Here is a 15,628-nt window from a genome sequence, read left to right as displayed (position 1 = left end):
TTAAGAAATTTGATCGATTACCTACAGGTATATATATGACTATAACTATTTTTCTGATGCTTCAAATTCGTAGTTTTATGAACATTCGAGTCGTACAATTTAGTTCGAATCAATGAAAAAGGAGATGAATTTTCAAATCCCTTTTTTAATGCCAACTACGTTGTATAAGCGGTTTGTGTGCATAATTTCTTTCTATAACACCCACTCGTGAAAGAAGTGCGCTGTTTGTTAGCCATTAGCAAGATTTTTGTGTTTTTTGTTTATCAAAAATTTTATTTATAGCTTGTTTCATCTTTATGCATGGAATTTTAATAAATAAGTGTTAATAAATTCTTTTCTTATTAACTTAATTAGTGTTTTCTGTTAAATTCTTAATAGAGTGGTTCCAGTTTTCATTAATCTAATTCTAAATTACACTTTCTTAGATGGCATGCATTGAGTTTTCCATTTTCCCTTGGAAAATAAGTATATATGTTAAGCAACTTGGAAGACCAATTTACATAAATCCTTTTATTACCTTATCTTTATGAGGACCTTGAGTTTCGCGCTTCTACAACTACTGCTTTAAAATTTGTGATCCAGTGTTGAAATTCTTGACATATAACAAAGATGTATATTAGATTTTTATTGAACATTCTACTGTCGCTAATGTCTGGAAGAATATTAACAATCTATGTGCGAATATACGTATTTTTAGGGTCTTAACGAGTTTGCTAGCATTTTTCGTCATTTTTCGACTCCAAATAATAATATATTCCACGATTGCAGTTGCGTTACCAGACATAAGTATTAAATGTAATCCTTCTTGGCATTTAAACGATTCCCACGCAGGGAATCCTTAAATCTATTTAAGTCTCCACCTACTGCTACTTTGGCTATAATGCTCAATGAGGAGACGAGGTCATTCCCCTGATGGTAAGCGACATTAGAAACAATATCAATGACTCTTTGGTTGCAAAGAAATTTTGACGGAGAATTTCTTATACTAACTAGTCAGTTAATAATATGGTAAGCGAGATAAGGTCAAGACTCCAGATAGAGTATCAACTAGAGTTGATTATCCCGTTCTAGTGAATATAATTATGCCGGCCCGTGGAACAGGATATACACAGGCTGATCCCGAAGGAGCTTTAGACCTCGTGTAGGGTCTATCTGTGCGAATATAATTATTCTAACACCATCTTAAGACTTTACCCTGAATTCGTCGCCCTAAGTTAGTTTATGAAATGTAAAAGTAATATCTAAAGTTTAAGTTATAAGAATTGCCAAACAACGTTATGACGTTTAACCAAAAGGAACTACGACATTGATTGTGTCAGATAAAAACTGTCTGTGGGAGATCAACAATTTTAGTTTATGGGATGTGGTTTTGTTTGGAGATAATATTTGATATCACAGGACTGATTTTAATATTACTTTCGCTAATAGATACATTGACCTTGAGTAAATCTAATGTAAAGTTGACACCGGCAAAAACTTCCAGATACCTTTAAACTAGCAGCAATATTCCAATAGTTCTATACAAATGAAATTTGCTGCAAGTACTCTAAGCTTCAAAGATTACACGTAATAATTGCTTGAGCAGCGGTAGCCTATTTGGGTGTGGAACGAACTACCGAAGAGTGTCCGCAATTTCAATTCCTAAATGCACACATCTCTGACTATTCTAAAATTATGTGTGTATTCTTTGTGATTTATCGCTTGCTTTTGGTAAAGGAATATATCGTGAGGAAACCTGCATACCTGAAAAGTTCTCTATAGGAATTTTGAGGATGTGTGAAATCTACCAAACTAGACCAGTGTGGTGGATTAAGGCCTAATCCCTCTCAGTAGTAGAGGAGGCCCGTGCAACAGCGGGACAGTATATAATACGACGCTGATCTTATATTACAATTGCGTACGTACTGAATTCAACTTCTACAAGTTTTCTTGCTAATCTAATCCTAGATTATTTTATTTTAATTTGAATACTTATCTTAAATCCAAGCGAGTGGACCTGTGTGCAACAGCTTGTTAAATATTAAAAAAGTACGTCCTGTGGTTTCATTAAGATCAATCAACCAATTAAAGTTCGTCATAAGAATGTCTGTTTGTCTTCAAGTTAAATGTTAAATGTGGGTGTCCACGTAGGACGACTCGGCATAGTACATTAGCATTTTATTTCGTAATTCATTATCCTAACCAAAAAGATTATAAATTTAAAATGTTAACATTTGAACCCCAAATGTCAGTCATGTTCTTTTATGACATTGATCAGAGATATGCTTTACTGTAGGCGTAATTTTGACATCGCGTTAATAAAAGAAACCGCCTACAAACCCCCACAAATGTAATGAAACAAAAGCTATGTATAACTTAAGTTATTTGTGATTATAAAATTCTTTTTTTGTGATTCATTAGAAAAAAAAATAAACCATATACTTGTCTTTTTGAAAATAACTTTACCATAAGTTATACTAACCATAGACGTAAAATATTTATTTAAATTTCGAACATAATAAATAATAAAAAGTCATTTCAATTTTACATGCCAAAGCAGTAGTACTACACGAAGAGTATTTTAGCGGCAAAATACGTTCATTTAGAAATACACGTACCATATTTACACTATTTAAGTACTACAAAATGATAAAAAAATCTAAAACTGAAACTGAGATTTACACATACCATATTTACATTAAACTAAAAACATTAAAAAATCAGAAAACTAAAACTGAGATTTTATTAGGCGAAAATATTCTTTATTCATGGATGATTTTTGGGACTTTGTTAGAATAGATAAAGACGAATGTGTGATTTCATTTAACATAATGTAAAAATTATCTTATAACACAGTGTTCCTCAGCAGCAAACCGATAGCACTTGCGCGTTTACTTTTAACCATGAAATTAATATGTAGGTATTTATCTATACTTAACAGACGTACAAGCAAACTTTCGTCTTTATAATGTAAATTTAATTAATAACAATTCATATTTTAGGTTTTTTTTTAATCAATTAAAGTTTTTATATTAATTATAATCCGTAACCAATAACCTACTTATTTGCTGGACTGTTTAATTTTTATTAGTCTGCTTTATAACATCAACATATACTGCTGGGCATATGCCACCTCTACTATTGAGAGGGATAAGGCCTTAGTCCACCACACTGGCCTAGTGCGGATTGGTAGACTTCACATACCCGCAAAATTCCTATGAAGAGAACTTAATTTGCTATAAGTAGAAACTATAGTTATATCTTGTAAAAAAAAAGCCTACGAGAACAAAAAAAATATGTTTCCAGAATAAATAGCCTAAATAAGGGGCCTAAAATATCTTTTTCTGGTTACTGCGTAAACTCATTAAACTCTATGCTGTGGCTAAATTCTTGACGTGTCTATTTTTAGTACCCCTTTGTTGCATTTACTTATAGAGGGACAGAATGGCGAGTTTCAATGTATTACGCGCCATGTTACTGACGTTCAACAATTGTTAAAAATAAAGTTTCTGGGTGCAAGGGTTCTGAAAATCAATGTAAATTACAAATACTTATCTAAGATCATTACGAAAAGTGTATGGTTTGAAATTTGTGTCCAATATAGGCTTGTCTCTTGTACATCTAAAAGAAAAGTCTACGCCCTGGTGTCGCCTCTGTCTATCTCTTCGTGGATAATGGCGTGATGTTTGTTTTTGTTTAATTACGATTAAAAAGAAGCACTGCTGTATTCGGCATGAAAGGGAATTGTCCTCAGCGTAACACTGACTCAATGACAACGTATGAAATCGATTTTTTTTCCTGCTGCCAAATGCATGGGGTTTTGTGTTACGATTTTTAAGGACATTATAGACAGCGTAAATATCGCTCGTTTTGATGACTGACTTAAGAACCTCCCCCGAGTAAACGGCCTAGAGTAGACTTTCTATACATTTTCTGCACGAATTACGGGAAATATGCAAAGTTTACAAAAAAATATTACAACGAACAACTATAGGTCTTTTTCAAAACATTTAAACACACAAAATATTCATTATAAAATCTATTTATAGTGTTAGTGGCTAATTAAAATAAATGTATACATGGAATCAATAATTTTATTAGATTTTTTATTATGCAATTAATGACACATAATCCACATTAAAAAGAAACTACTACTAAACTTAAAATAACAAATTGTTGAAATATAAAGTTAAATTGCTTTTCTATAGGTTTAATAAATTTCGAGAAGATTCTAAAAATACAATTAGCGCGCCATTTTGCTGGGGGAAGCAACTTAACATCTAACGTCTCATGACGACGAGTACTGGGAAATAGCTCGCAGTACCTTTTTGTTCAGTTTTGGATCATCATCAGCTGCACGACCACCACTGGTAAACATGGGCCTCCCCCAAAGACTTCCAGATCGACCTATTAAAACCGTGTTGGATGGTGTTACAATAAAAAAATGCACCATGATTTAATTCGACGTGCCGCGTTAACAGCAAGTACATTGTAAATAGCAGGCGAATGACTGCCACTAGATCCTAGCAGAGGCTAAGCATTTATTGCACAAACCTTAACCCATATAGGCCGGAAATGTTCTGCGGTATCTCGGCCACAGATTTGCTATAACTTCCATTGGTTACCGCAAGATGTCCAATACGGAATGATCTTATTTACGTCCCATTTCCTGAACAGCTAGCCTATTTCCTTAACAACAACGCGTGTTGCCTTGGAATAGGTGCCAACCAAATGATATAGATATATTTTACTAATCATCTTCTAAAACATCATTTAAAAATGGAGATAGGCTGCCCCCTATCGCATCATGGAACGGAATGTATAAGGCGAAAAGTGGCTCCACTAGTTATGCCTCGTGACTATCCGATTAAAAAAATGCTTTATTCATCGCGTAAGCGAACATAGTTGCACTTATGACAAGTCAAGGTACAGAATATTTAATTATTACGCAAATTTACACGTTTATATCTACGGAAACTATATAATGGACATAAAATAAATCAAAGATTGCAAAGTAAACAAAGAAGCCAGTTTGGACTGGCAGGAAAGAACATATAAAAAAGATGTATAACATAATCTTAATTATAGGTGTATAATTTTAGGGATAAGGAAGTGTATGTCCAATCTTAAAAAAACACTAATAAGAAAATACAATATAATTTTATCATTTATTCTTTCGCGATGAGCAATATTTTATCATTATAACAGACTTTACACGAAAAAAAACATGAGCAGATTATGGTAATTAGAAGAGACTTTTATTCACTCAAAAACGGCTATTTTTATTTTTAATACCTGGAAATAATTGTAATACAGTAAAGCAACACCATCACTCATTTACAATCTTAACAAATTAACCCCATTTGAATAGATTTCGGGAAGACAGGCTTCCAATAAAAGGACGAGGTTCTCAATGTACTTATGTTTGATTTTTTTAAATATCTACACCGATTACTCTGATATTCTTGACTTGACGGTTAGTTATAACCGTAAAAAACTAAAACTGTTATTTCACGACTGTTTCATTCTATTAATACGTCAGTAACGTCAGAAATTCGAACGCATAAACAAAAATCGTGCAAAGATTGGACACTTCCGAGACCAAGAGCGAAAGGATGCGGGCAATAAAACACGGTTAACTACATAATGTCGGCCGGTGTCGCTCCCGAAATCAATTCCCCTGTGCATTGATACAGATAAAGATAAACTGTGTGTGGGGACATGTTTTATATTTCAGTTATTTAAGTTGGACTACCTCGGTGACGTATTTGTACCTTTTCCCCTTATTCATAGACGTTATTTATCTAAGGACGGAGCATTGCTGTGATAACAAGTCTGTTTCTCAGCTTTGTTTATCTGACATCCAACTAGATTCAAGTTGTATCACAATATTAGCCAATCACAACAGCCATGTCTACGCACTGCGAAGGCTGCCATGCCGTCAGCATTGAGAAACAGACTTGTTATCACAGCAATGCTCCGTTCTTAGATAAATCAAGTCTATGAATAAGGGGGATTGTATATAAACTAAAGACATTTATATAATTAAATATAAAATGTCTGTAGTTATATAAGCGAATTTATTTAAATAATAATTAAATATTCTCATGTACCTTGACTTATCATAAGTGCAGCTATGTTCGCCTACGTGATGAATAAAGCATTTTATTTATTTTATTGCGCAGGCCAGCTACCGACGTTCCAGGGCAAAGTTATAACAATTACGATTGCATTTGTCTTAGTTAAGAGTAGATTTAACAGATATTTATGTATTTTAAAGGCCATTTTGTCTACGGAGGTGAATCCGTCTTTTGTTATTACTTGCATTTAACTTTGACAACTTTGATAGCAAAAAAAAAAACATTTATTCCCGAAGGGATATGCAGAAGCGCAACCAGGACACCTAATTTTCGCCAAGCGTGTTCAGTCCGATGTGATAGGGAGCGAGCCTATCGCCATATCGGGCAGAAATTCCAGACTCCGGGTTGATACAGCAGGAAAGCTCAAATATTACTTTACCCGAACCGGGATTCGATCCCAGGACTTCAAGGGCGCTGCCATGCCGCGCAAGCATACAACTACGCCACTGAGGCAGTCTGATAGCCTTAAATTCAGTCAGTCAAAATACCCTATTTACCTATACGGCTATTAAAGCTGTCCTTCGAAAAGATCGCTTGTAATTACAAAAGATAGATTCGTGTCTATAGATGGAATAAGGCCTTCTGACTTTACAAAATAAAACTAAGCTATTTATTGCTTTATAACTGTGCCTGTAACTCAAACAGCTAGTCTTCGTGCATTGAAAGAATATCATCTATTTTATACGTCGGAGTCATTCATTCCATTTTCTAAGCAATTATTTGTGACCGACGCGTGGCCAGAAATAGACGAAGCGCTGTGTGCTCAAGCTTTGCATGTCTGTAACTTTACTCTAAAGCGAGGCGTAATAGCTTAGTTTTAAAGATGAATAGACGGAATCGAATCCATATCTAATCAAAGTTAAGAGAAGATAACATTTCTACAATGAGACTTCTTTAAAGATTAATAGACGGAATGGAATCCATGTCTAATCAAAGCCAAAGAAATATTTTTTCGAATTAATGAGACGGCCACGTCAAAGAGATGTCATTGCATCTTTTCTTATACGTGTACAATATATTGACCCCACTGCACCTGATGGTAAGTGGAGTAAGGTCCAATAGAATGATTAACGAGAGATGATTACCCCCCGACAGTCGACACAATTATGCCGGCCTGTTGCAACCGGATATACAGGCTGATCTCGAAACGCGACACATTTACGTGGGACATTTAAAGCGGGTTTTAAAACTTTGTGTACAGTGGTCATTATCCGGGCGGATATAAAATATATCCTACCACCAGCAAGATGGTAAGTGGAGCAGCGTCCAAAAAGAGTATTGATGAAAATGATTATTCTTTGCCAGTCGATACAAAGTTGTTCGAAACGGATATACACAAGCTGATCCGGAACGCGATTTACGTGGGCCACTTTGTCGAGTTTTATACCTTGTATGATCGATATCCGTGCCGATACAAATACTTACAAAGTTAAAACTTATTTATTTATTTTTAAACAAGATACAAGGACATATTACATCAGTTCACAGCGGTCACTGCGCTAGGCTCCAAGCCCGCATCGCAGTAGACCAAATAAGAATTAACAATATGCATACATTTTCATTAAAAGCGGCGATAGTATAGTTGGGTGTGGAACGGACTACCGAGACGAATATCCGCAGGTTCAAATCCCAAGGGCACACACCTCTGACTTTTCTAAAAAAATCATGTGTGTATTCTTTGTGAATTTATCGTTCGCTTTAACGGTGAAGGAAAACATCGTGAGGAAACCTGCACATCTGAGAAGTTCTCTATGGGAATTTCGAGGGTGTGTGAAGTCTACCAATCCGCACTAGGCCAGCGTGGTGGACTAAGGCCTAATCCCTCTCAGTAGTAGAGGAGGCCCGTGCTCAGCAGTGGGCAAGTATATAATACAGGGCTGATATTATTATTATTATTATACATCTTCATTAGACCAAATCCGGTTCACTTCAAAACTAGTGAAATATTTACAGGATATAATTTTTTTTACAGGTCATTTCTTGTACTTGCCAGTGGATCCAACGATGGAGAACATGGCGATAAAGTCTCCGCCTTTTCGAGGCCTCTGGGAGTTCTGTAAGGTTGGTAAAAGTTCTTACTTTCCATGAAAACACGAGTAGAATTAAAATACATAGACAATTATATAATTTTAATTTGTTGTTTTACATTCTATCCAATAAATTTTGAAATTGACTTAAATGGGAAATTAAGCAATTTTCAGAAAAAAAGCATCGTTTAATAATTAGGTGTTTACTCAAAATGATTGCTACTTGAAGCCGAAATAATTTAGCAGACCAAAATACAGATTATATAATGCTTTAAGTAAGTAGGTGGACAATTAAACTTTGTCATCATCGCTTTTTGGTTAGTATTTAATTGGCGATAGTCTAGTAAAAAGTGGAACGCACTGCCGAGACGAATTTCCGCAGACACAAAATCCAAGGGTACGCGCTTCTGACTTTTCTAAATTTAATTGTGTATTCTTTTGCAATTCGCCCAGTGACCACGAAGGCTGCAGTCTTCGTAACGTATATATTATAAAGCAACTGTATTCAAAATTGAAAATGATATTTTAACGATAATCAGTGTATTACACAAGTTCTCCACACTAGACAATGAAAATCGCATAGTTATGTTATTTTTTAAAACCCACACAGATAATAGATGTGTGGGAACTGTATAAAAAATATAATAGTCTGTATCAAAATCAGACACCCACACGCAATAATTTCTTTTTAGGGAGCTAGCGCCAGGCAAAACATTTAAAAAACACATATTTCTTCAGTATCTTACTTATATCAAATTTGTTTAAAATTTTCTTAAATTGTTAATTCCTCCTCCTAAAGTACACATAATTTTAATTGCCAATTAACTCTGCTAATACTTAGAACACACTGAGTAGAAAAACCCAATATCACAGCCCGACCCGGGAATCGAATCCCAGACCTCAGCATCGCAGTAGTACCGTAATACTACCACGCCACGGAGTCAGTCAGGCAGGCAGTTTCATTAACTTTTTTCTTGTTAAGATCATTTATAGGATTCAGCCTAGTACCCACCTTTCAATATTTACGCGTAGTATATGCAATGATTTAAAATCTACAGACTTTGCACTCTAACGACATAGCTACCTCTACATTATCATTAAATATTAAACGCAATAGATACGATGTTACTTCGGGCTATCAAAAGAACAGAAAAATACTTTATTTCATGCTCATTAAAGTCTTTAAAGGGATGACGGGATTAATAGAGGCGTTGGGTAAACAAGTTAAGTGGGAGGGTGTTTATATTTCTAGAACAAGGCTGAATGTACAATATTAATCATAATTGGAACGTAATTTTCAAATCTGACGCACTATAAAAACCGTTAGAAGCAATTTTGTAAATGTTCATTACTTTTCCCAAGACCTACGCAACTGTCAACTGCTCCTACACACAAAATGGCGGCCACAAGCTGTCAATGAATTGCTTTTGTTTATTGTTTAGGTTTGATGGAAATATTTAATTAAATGTTAGTGATTTAGATATGTCATCACTCATTACATACATTTTGTCATTAATGAGTAGTTTACTTTGTCTACAAATTCTGTAAGCAACCAAACCATAAAAATACTACTACCATATATCTCCTATACACTAATATATAAACATATCAGAAATAATAAAAAAAACTACAAACTCTCCAATTTATTGATGCAAAACTATTTGATATTATTGAATTATTTATGTCATAAATATTATTTTAAAACAAAACTACTTATAAACGAGATGGTAGCACAATTTGATAATTTAAAAAAATCTACAGCTTTAAAAACGTTTTTAATAAAAACAAGAAAGGCTACAGTAATAAATTATGTTTTTAAGACAAAAATATGTAAAAGATATATATTCCCTTAACATAACATTATAGTTTATTTGTTGTCTCTCTCACACAGTTCGAGGCTCAGTTACACCAGAGCAAGATGCAGAACGCCAGCATCCGGTTAATATCCGAGTCAACGCTCTCGGAAGTGCAGTGGATACTCCAGGAAGTGGCTGGGAATAATTTCGAAATGTAAGTTATACTCAAAGTACATTGTTTACTAATGTGCATGTAATATTTTTTTCTGTATTTTTAAACTTACTTCTTTTTACATTTTTATACATATAAAAATAACAATGCATATAAAAGTATGAATCAGCTGAATGAATCAGCTTCCGATGGCGAAGCTCAAGACCCAAGCCACCGGTGGTTAGGGATCCAAAATGAGGAATCTCCTTACAATGCGTGCCGTGTCCAAATATACTGAGAAGTAATTGAGAGCTTCTGATGATGTTGGTGAAGCTCTTTTGTATCAACCCATGCGCAGAAACTTTATACTTATTATGATATTATTGTTTATTAGTAACTGATAGGTTTGTCTTATGTGAGGATCCGTCTGGATAAGTACCTACCTCCGAATTGTCTATTTCTTAGGACATAATTATTTCTCTTTATTTTGAAAGTTTTTTTTATATCTATATATCTTAAAAATATAAATTACCATCTTAGTATTATTATAATGCTATGGATAATGATTCTAAAAACATATACATATTTCCTCATTCCTGTATACATACATTACCTTTAAATTAATTTTAATTCAACTTGTCCCCCACCAGGTGGCACCCAATGCGTTTCATGATCGGCAACATGCAGCAAGAAGTCCGCATTATAATAGAGATAACTCGGCCAAATTACGTGAGCCTCGCGCAGACGCTGCCGCACATCGCCATCGACAACATCCGCATGCTAGAGTGTGTCCCCGAGCCCCCCGTTTATAACGGCGAGTGCGTCCCTGGACAATTGAAGTGCAAGTATTTGAGTGTGAGTAAAAAAAGATTATTTAATTCTGACGGTATGAAAAATAGGAAAAACGCGTACTTCTTCAGCTCGACGTCGGAGACTCAAGACAGAGTTGCTCGTACTATTACTTCATATTATATTATGAAAAATAAGAAACGATCTTATTGAAGAGTGTGGGTTAAGGAATGTTTAATATGATACACAAACAACTATAAGAAATTATTGCAAAAAAAAATCAACAGCTTAGGTGTTACACTTATACTACAATCATAAACTTTTTTTTCATTTGATATAGTGTCTACTCTCTTGAAATAGGTGACTGGAGGCCTTATAAATCTATGTGGCCTTGGGCTACAGCCCAAAAAGCCCGTATGTAGATCCGCAGTTAACTTTTGTCTCTAATAAGTCGCCAATCAATCGGCTTGTCCACTGGACATAGGCCTCCTCATGTGTGCACCAACCATTCCGGTTTTGATTGGTCTCCTTCATTTACTACTCGCCTTTTTCAAGGCATTGGTCTAGGGTCCTTCAGGCGAGTTATACTAATTCTCTTTGTTAGATAGACTCCTTTCAAGTGGTGGTCTCTCATATGTGAGAGTCCGCCTGGGTAGGTACCACCGCAATCTCTATTTCGACCGTCAAGCAGCATGTAGTCAATGTTGTGTTCCGGTTTGAAGGACATTGTAGCCAATGTAGACATAATACTAGACATAATAAGACTTAATATCTCATGTCTCAGGATGGCGAGCGCATAGCAAACAATAATTTATAATTCAAGGTGTTGGATGGTGTTTCTACTACTTATGGGCGGTCGTTTCGCTTACCATCAGGCGAACGGCAAGCTCGTCTGGTCATTCAAAGTAATAAAAAAAGACAAGTTAAGGCCCACCTGATGGTAAGTGATTACTGCTGATGATCGTCTGGAATGTCTGTTAAAACATTTTATTTACGTTGTTGCCTATTCGCATAAGTCTCGCCATCAAAGGTTATATTAAAGAAAGATGGGCATAATTTAAATTTGGTGCGCAATACTTCACCCTTCCATACCCACGCACGCCTTTTACAAAAATAGTAATTGTTACTTGAAAAGCGAATTTATTTTTCTTATCGATATTAATGCCACGTGGGCAGGTCTAATGAACGGATTTTGCATATTTATGAAAATATATCTACCCACTTTCCAGTTATTTATCGAGTGTTATTGGCGTCGTAGACAGTAAAAAAAGTGTTGTTTGCATTAATTTCTTAGTAAAATGTGATATTATTAGCATCTTAAAGTGGAAAATACTTGAACAATTTCAAGACTAATAAGTCTAGGAATAATACGATTAGTGAGAATTTTTACCCTTGAATCAAAATCTTAATACCCATTTGTATCAAGTTGATACTTTAAACCAAGGCTGTCCAACCCAGGTCCGCTGGCCACGACGTGGTCTCCAACGCATTTGCTCATCAAGAGTAGGCCGCTGTTTGATTTGTCGCCAAACATTACAAAATTAATAGCTCGAAAATCCCTACAGAAATCTTACTAGTTGACATTTTTGTCAACAATTTAATTAAGCTGCTGGTTTAAAGCTTACATAGCTCAAAATACATATATTTTATTTTCTACCATTATGACAATAAATATATCCACTGATATGTGGCCCGCAGGCGAACTTGGATGCAAAATTTGTGCTCACTTCGAATTTATTATTTATTCAATTAGAACGGTTCATACGACCAAATAACAAACAATGCAAATCAATTCAAAAACATAATATAAAAAATAATAAAATTTTAAATTAGCAAAATTAATATTACAATAATAGTACATTCAAGAATTCATTTCACAATATCTCAGGCATTCAGCCAGTATCACTTTCCATTCAGCGACAAACACGTCATAGTCGGAACTCGCATTGAGCAAGGAATTCAGTGCAACTAAGGATCGTGGTATGGGAGAGTTAGTACGTGCAACAGTTCGGCAAGATGGTATTGAAAATAAAGTGTTTCTTCTATTACGGAGGTAATTATTGGTACCAATGTTGGCTGGACAGCCTTGCTTTACAACATTCATATCAAACGAACACAATGAAGCAAGATCTCTCAAGCGCCTTCTTCACTGCTGAGAGGGTTTAGGTATTCACCGGAAATTTACTATAAAAAGATTTTAGTCTAATATTTCCAATTACAGATTGATTCGTGCATCAAGCTGCATCAGGTGTGTGACCTTGCTAAAGACTGTGACGATGGAAGCGATGAGCAACAGAATTGCGGTGAGTGGAAGGGTTGCTTTAAAGAACTAAAGAAAACGAGGATAAGAACAGTCCAAATATAATAACAATTATTGACTACACAACCGTATTAACCATATCAACCTGCAACCCCTTGCCAAACAATAAAAAAATATAAAAATTTGGTCCCACCCTCAAAACATGTCAAAACATCCTCAGATATTAATACAAACTAAATTGGATTGGATTGGAAATATTCACAGAAAATATGCTAATACTAGCTTTTGCCCGCGGCTCCGCCCGCGTTATAATGTTTTTCAGGCTAAAGTTTTCCGTTATAAATGTAGTAGTTTCCCGGGAGCCTATGTTCTTCCCAGGGTCTCAAACTGTCTCCATACCAAATTTCATCTTAATACGTTGGGTAGTTTTGAGTTTAACACGTTCAGACAGACAGATGCAGCGGGGTCTTTGTTTTATAATATATTTTTTAGAACTTTTAAAGTGGAACAATCCCGTCATACATCATTGTTGCATAATTTTAACCGTTTACGCAGCGCAGGCAACGGAAGCTCTCAAAACTAATAAGTTTCCCCGTTTTTGTAACATGGTTCATTACTGCTCCGCTCCTATTGGTCATGGCGTGATGATATATAGCCTATAGCACTCCAGGAATAAAGGGCTATCCAACACAAAAAGATTTTTTCAGTTAAAGCCGGTAGTTCCTGAGATTAGCCATTACTGCTCCGCTCCTATTGGTCATAGCGTGATGATATATAGCTTATAGCGGTCCACAAATAAAGGGCTAAACAAAACAAAACGAATTTTTCAGTTGAAACCGGTAGTTCCTGAGATTAGCCATTACTGCTCCGCTCCTATTGGTCATAGCGTGATGATATATGACTTTGAGCACTCCACAAACAAAGGACTATTCAACCCAAAAAGAATTTTTCAGTTCGAATCGGTAGTTCCTGAGATTAGTCATTACTGCTCTGCTCCTATTGAATATAGCGTGATGATATATAGCCTATAGCACTCCACGAACAAAGGGCTATCCAACGCAAAAAGAATTTTTCAGTTTGGACCGGTAGTTCCTGAGATTAGCCATTACTGCTCCGCTCCTATTGGGTATAGCGTGATGATATATAGCCTATAGCACTCCACGAACAAAGGGCTATCCAATGCAAAAAGAATTTTTCGGTTTGGACCGGTAGTTCCTGAGATTAGCGCGTTCAAACAAACAAACAAACAAACTCTTCAGCTTTATATAATAGTATAGATATGCATTAAAAACGTGCAAATCACGATACGGAAGAAATATGAAGTGTTTTACATTGATGGTTCGCTATTTCACAGTAATTTGAGTAAACGACGCACGACACTTTTTCCCCACGTTTTATTTTGGCGAAGGATGCGCGCTCTTTTAGGCCCAGTGTCACTTGCACACCTAGGCAAAAACAACCCTGGTTGATTAACGAAGAAGTTATGTCTCTCAAGGGTCCTCTGGACTATAAAAGTTTTTTTCTTGATGAGCGATTAAGCCCTGAACACTGTTCAAAGCGAGTCATCATCATCAGCCACATAAAGTCCACAGCTGAACATAGGTCTCCCACAAAGATTTCCAGACGGACCTGTCAAAGGCGGCTTGAATTCACCGTGTTTCCTGAGACCTTTATAGTCGTCTAAGCGAGCCAAGAAGCAATGTTTTCGCTATGCGTACTCTATTATGTAGTGTGGTACAAAACATACAATTGTACCAAATTTTACAATAAATATTTTACTTGCAGACAAAATGCCGTACGGATCGTACTGTAACTTCGAGCATGACGCTTGCGGCTTCGAGAACGTTCCTCAGTAAGTATATACTCCAAAATAAATTTACCAAATTTTAAGGTGAACGTTAAATTACATTATAAATAATTTATCAGTAGTGCCTTGATTTTGAATTATAGAGAAGGGTTTCTCGATAAAAGTATACATATTATTATGCCATAAAAAGTAATAATATCAACAAAAACTATTTACGTTTAATTAGATTTAAGACGCATAAATAATAAGATATTTTTAAATGCCTCACAAACTAATCAATTCATCTAATCCGCAGGCCAATACTAAAATGGTCGCGGCACAGCGGGCCGACGCCTACAGACAAGACAGGGCCGAACTACGACCACACGTGCGGGCCCCCGGTCCCCCATCCCACAGTGATCATGCCCCCACTTCTCCCAGCCCACGTGAACTACAGCCTATCCCAATGCGTGGGATACTATTTCTTCGTAAACATGAATGTGACTGGACCTAATAGGGAAAAAGCGGATTTTGCCTCAACAGCTATTATGAGGACTGTCGTATTCAATCCGCCTCCGAAAGTCCACGGGAATCTTACTTCGAAGTATTACAATTGTTGTATGGTGAGTTGTTTGTTTTGTGAAGATGTTACATATGAAAAGGTCTTGGTAGCAGTGGCTGAGGGTTCATAACTCGATTC

General features: G+C 35.7%; 1 protein-coding gene across 2 annotated transcripts in view; it reads left to right on the top strand.

Moving 5' to 3' along the window:
* Nucleotides 1-15,628, top strand: part of LOC115453040 (ALK tyrosine kinase receptor) — a 37,360-nt gene that overhangs the window by 1,412 nt on the left and 20,320 nt on the right. For both annotated transcript variants that reach the window (XR_005112246.1, XM_037437926.1), the window contains exons 2-7: nucleotides 8,092-8,180; nucleotides 10,038-10,156; nucleotides 10,744-10,948; nucleotides 13,104-13,185; nucleotides 14,928-14,994; nucleotides 15,245-15,551. Coding sequence is in view for 1 of the 2 variants with exons in the window: in XM_037437926.1 (XP_037293823.1) it covers nucleotides 8,092-8,180; nucleotides 10,038-10,156; nucleotides 10,744-10,948; nucleotides 13,104-13,185; nucleotides 14,928-14,994; nucleotides 15,245-15,551 (869 nt within the window). In the remaining variant the exon portion in view is untranslated. The remainder of the gene's footprint in view (nucleotides 1-8,091; nucleotides 8,181-10,037; nucleotides 10,157-10,743; nucleotides 10,949-13,103; nucleotides 13,186-14,927; nucleotides 14,995-15,244; nucleotides 15,552-15,628) is intronic.

Source organism: Manduca sexta, chromosome 2, assembly GCF_014839805.1.
Source record: "Manduca sexta isolate Smith_Timp_Sample1 chromosome 2, JHU_Msex_v1.0, whole genome shotgun sequence".
In the NCBI taxonomy this organism is placed as follows: domain Eukaryota; kingdom Metazoa; phylum Arthropoda; class Insecta; order Lepidoptera; family Sphingidae; genus Manduca; species Manduca sexta.
The sequence above is the reverse complement of the archived record's forward strand: the minus strand, read 5'-3'. Positions and strand labels throughout refer to the sequence as shown.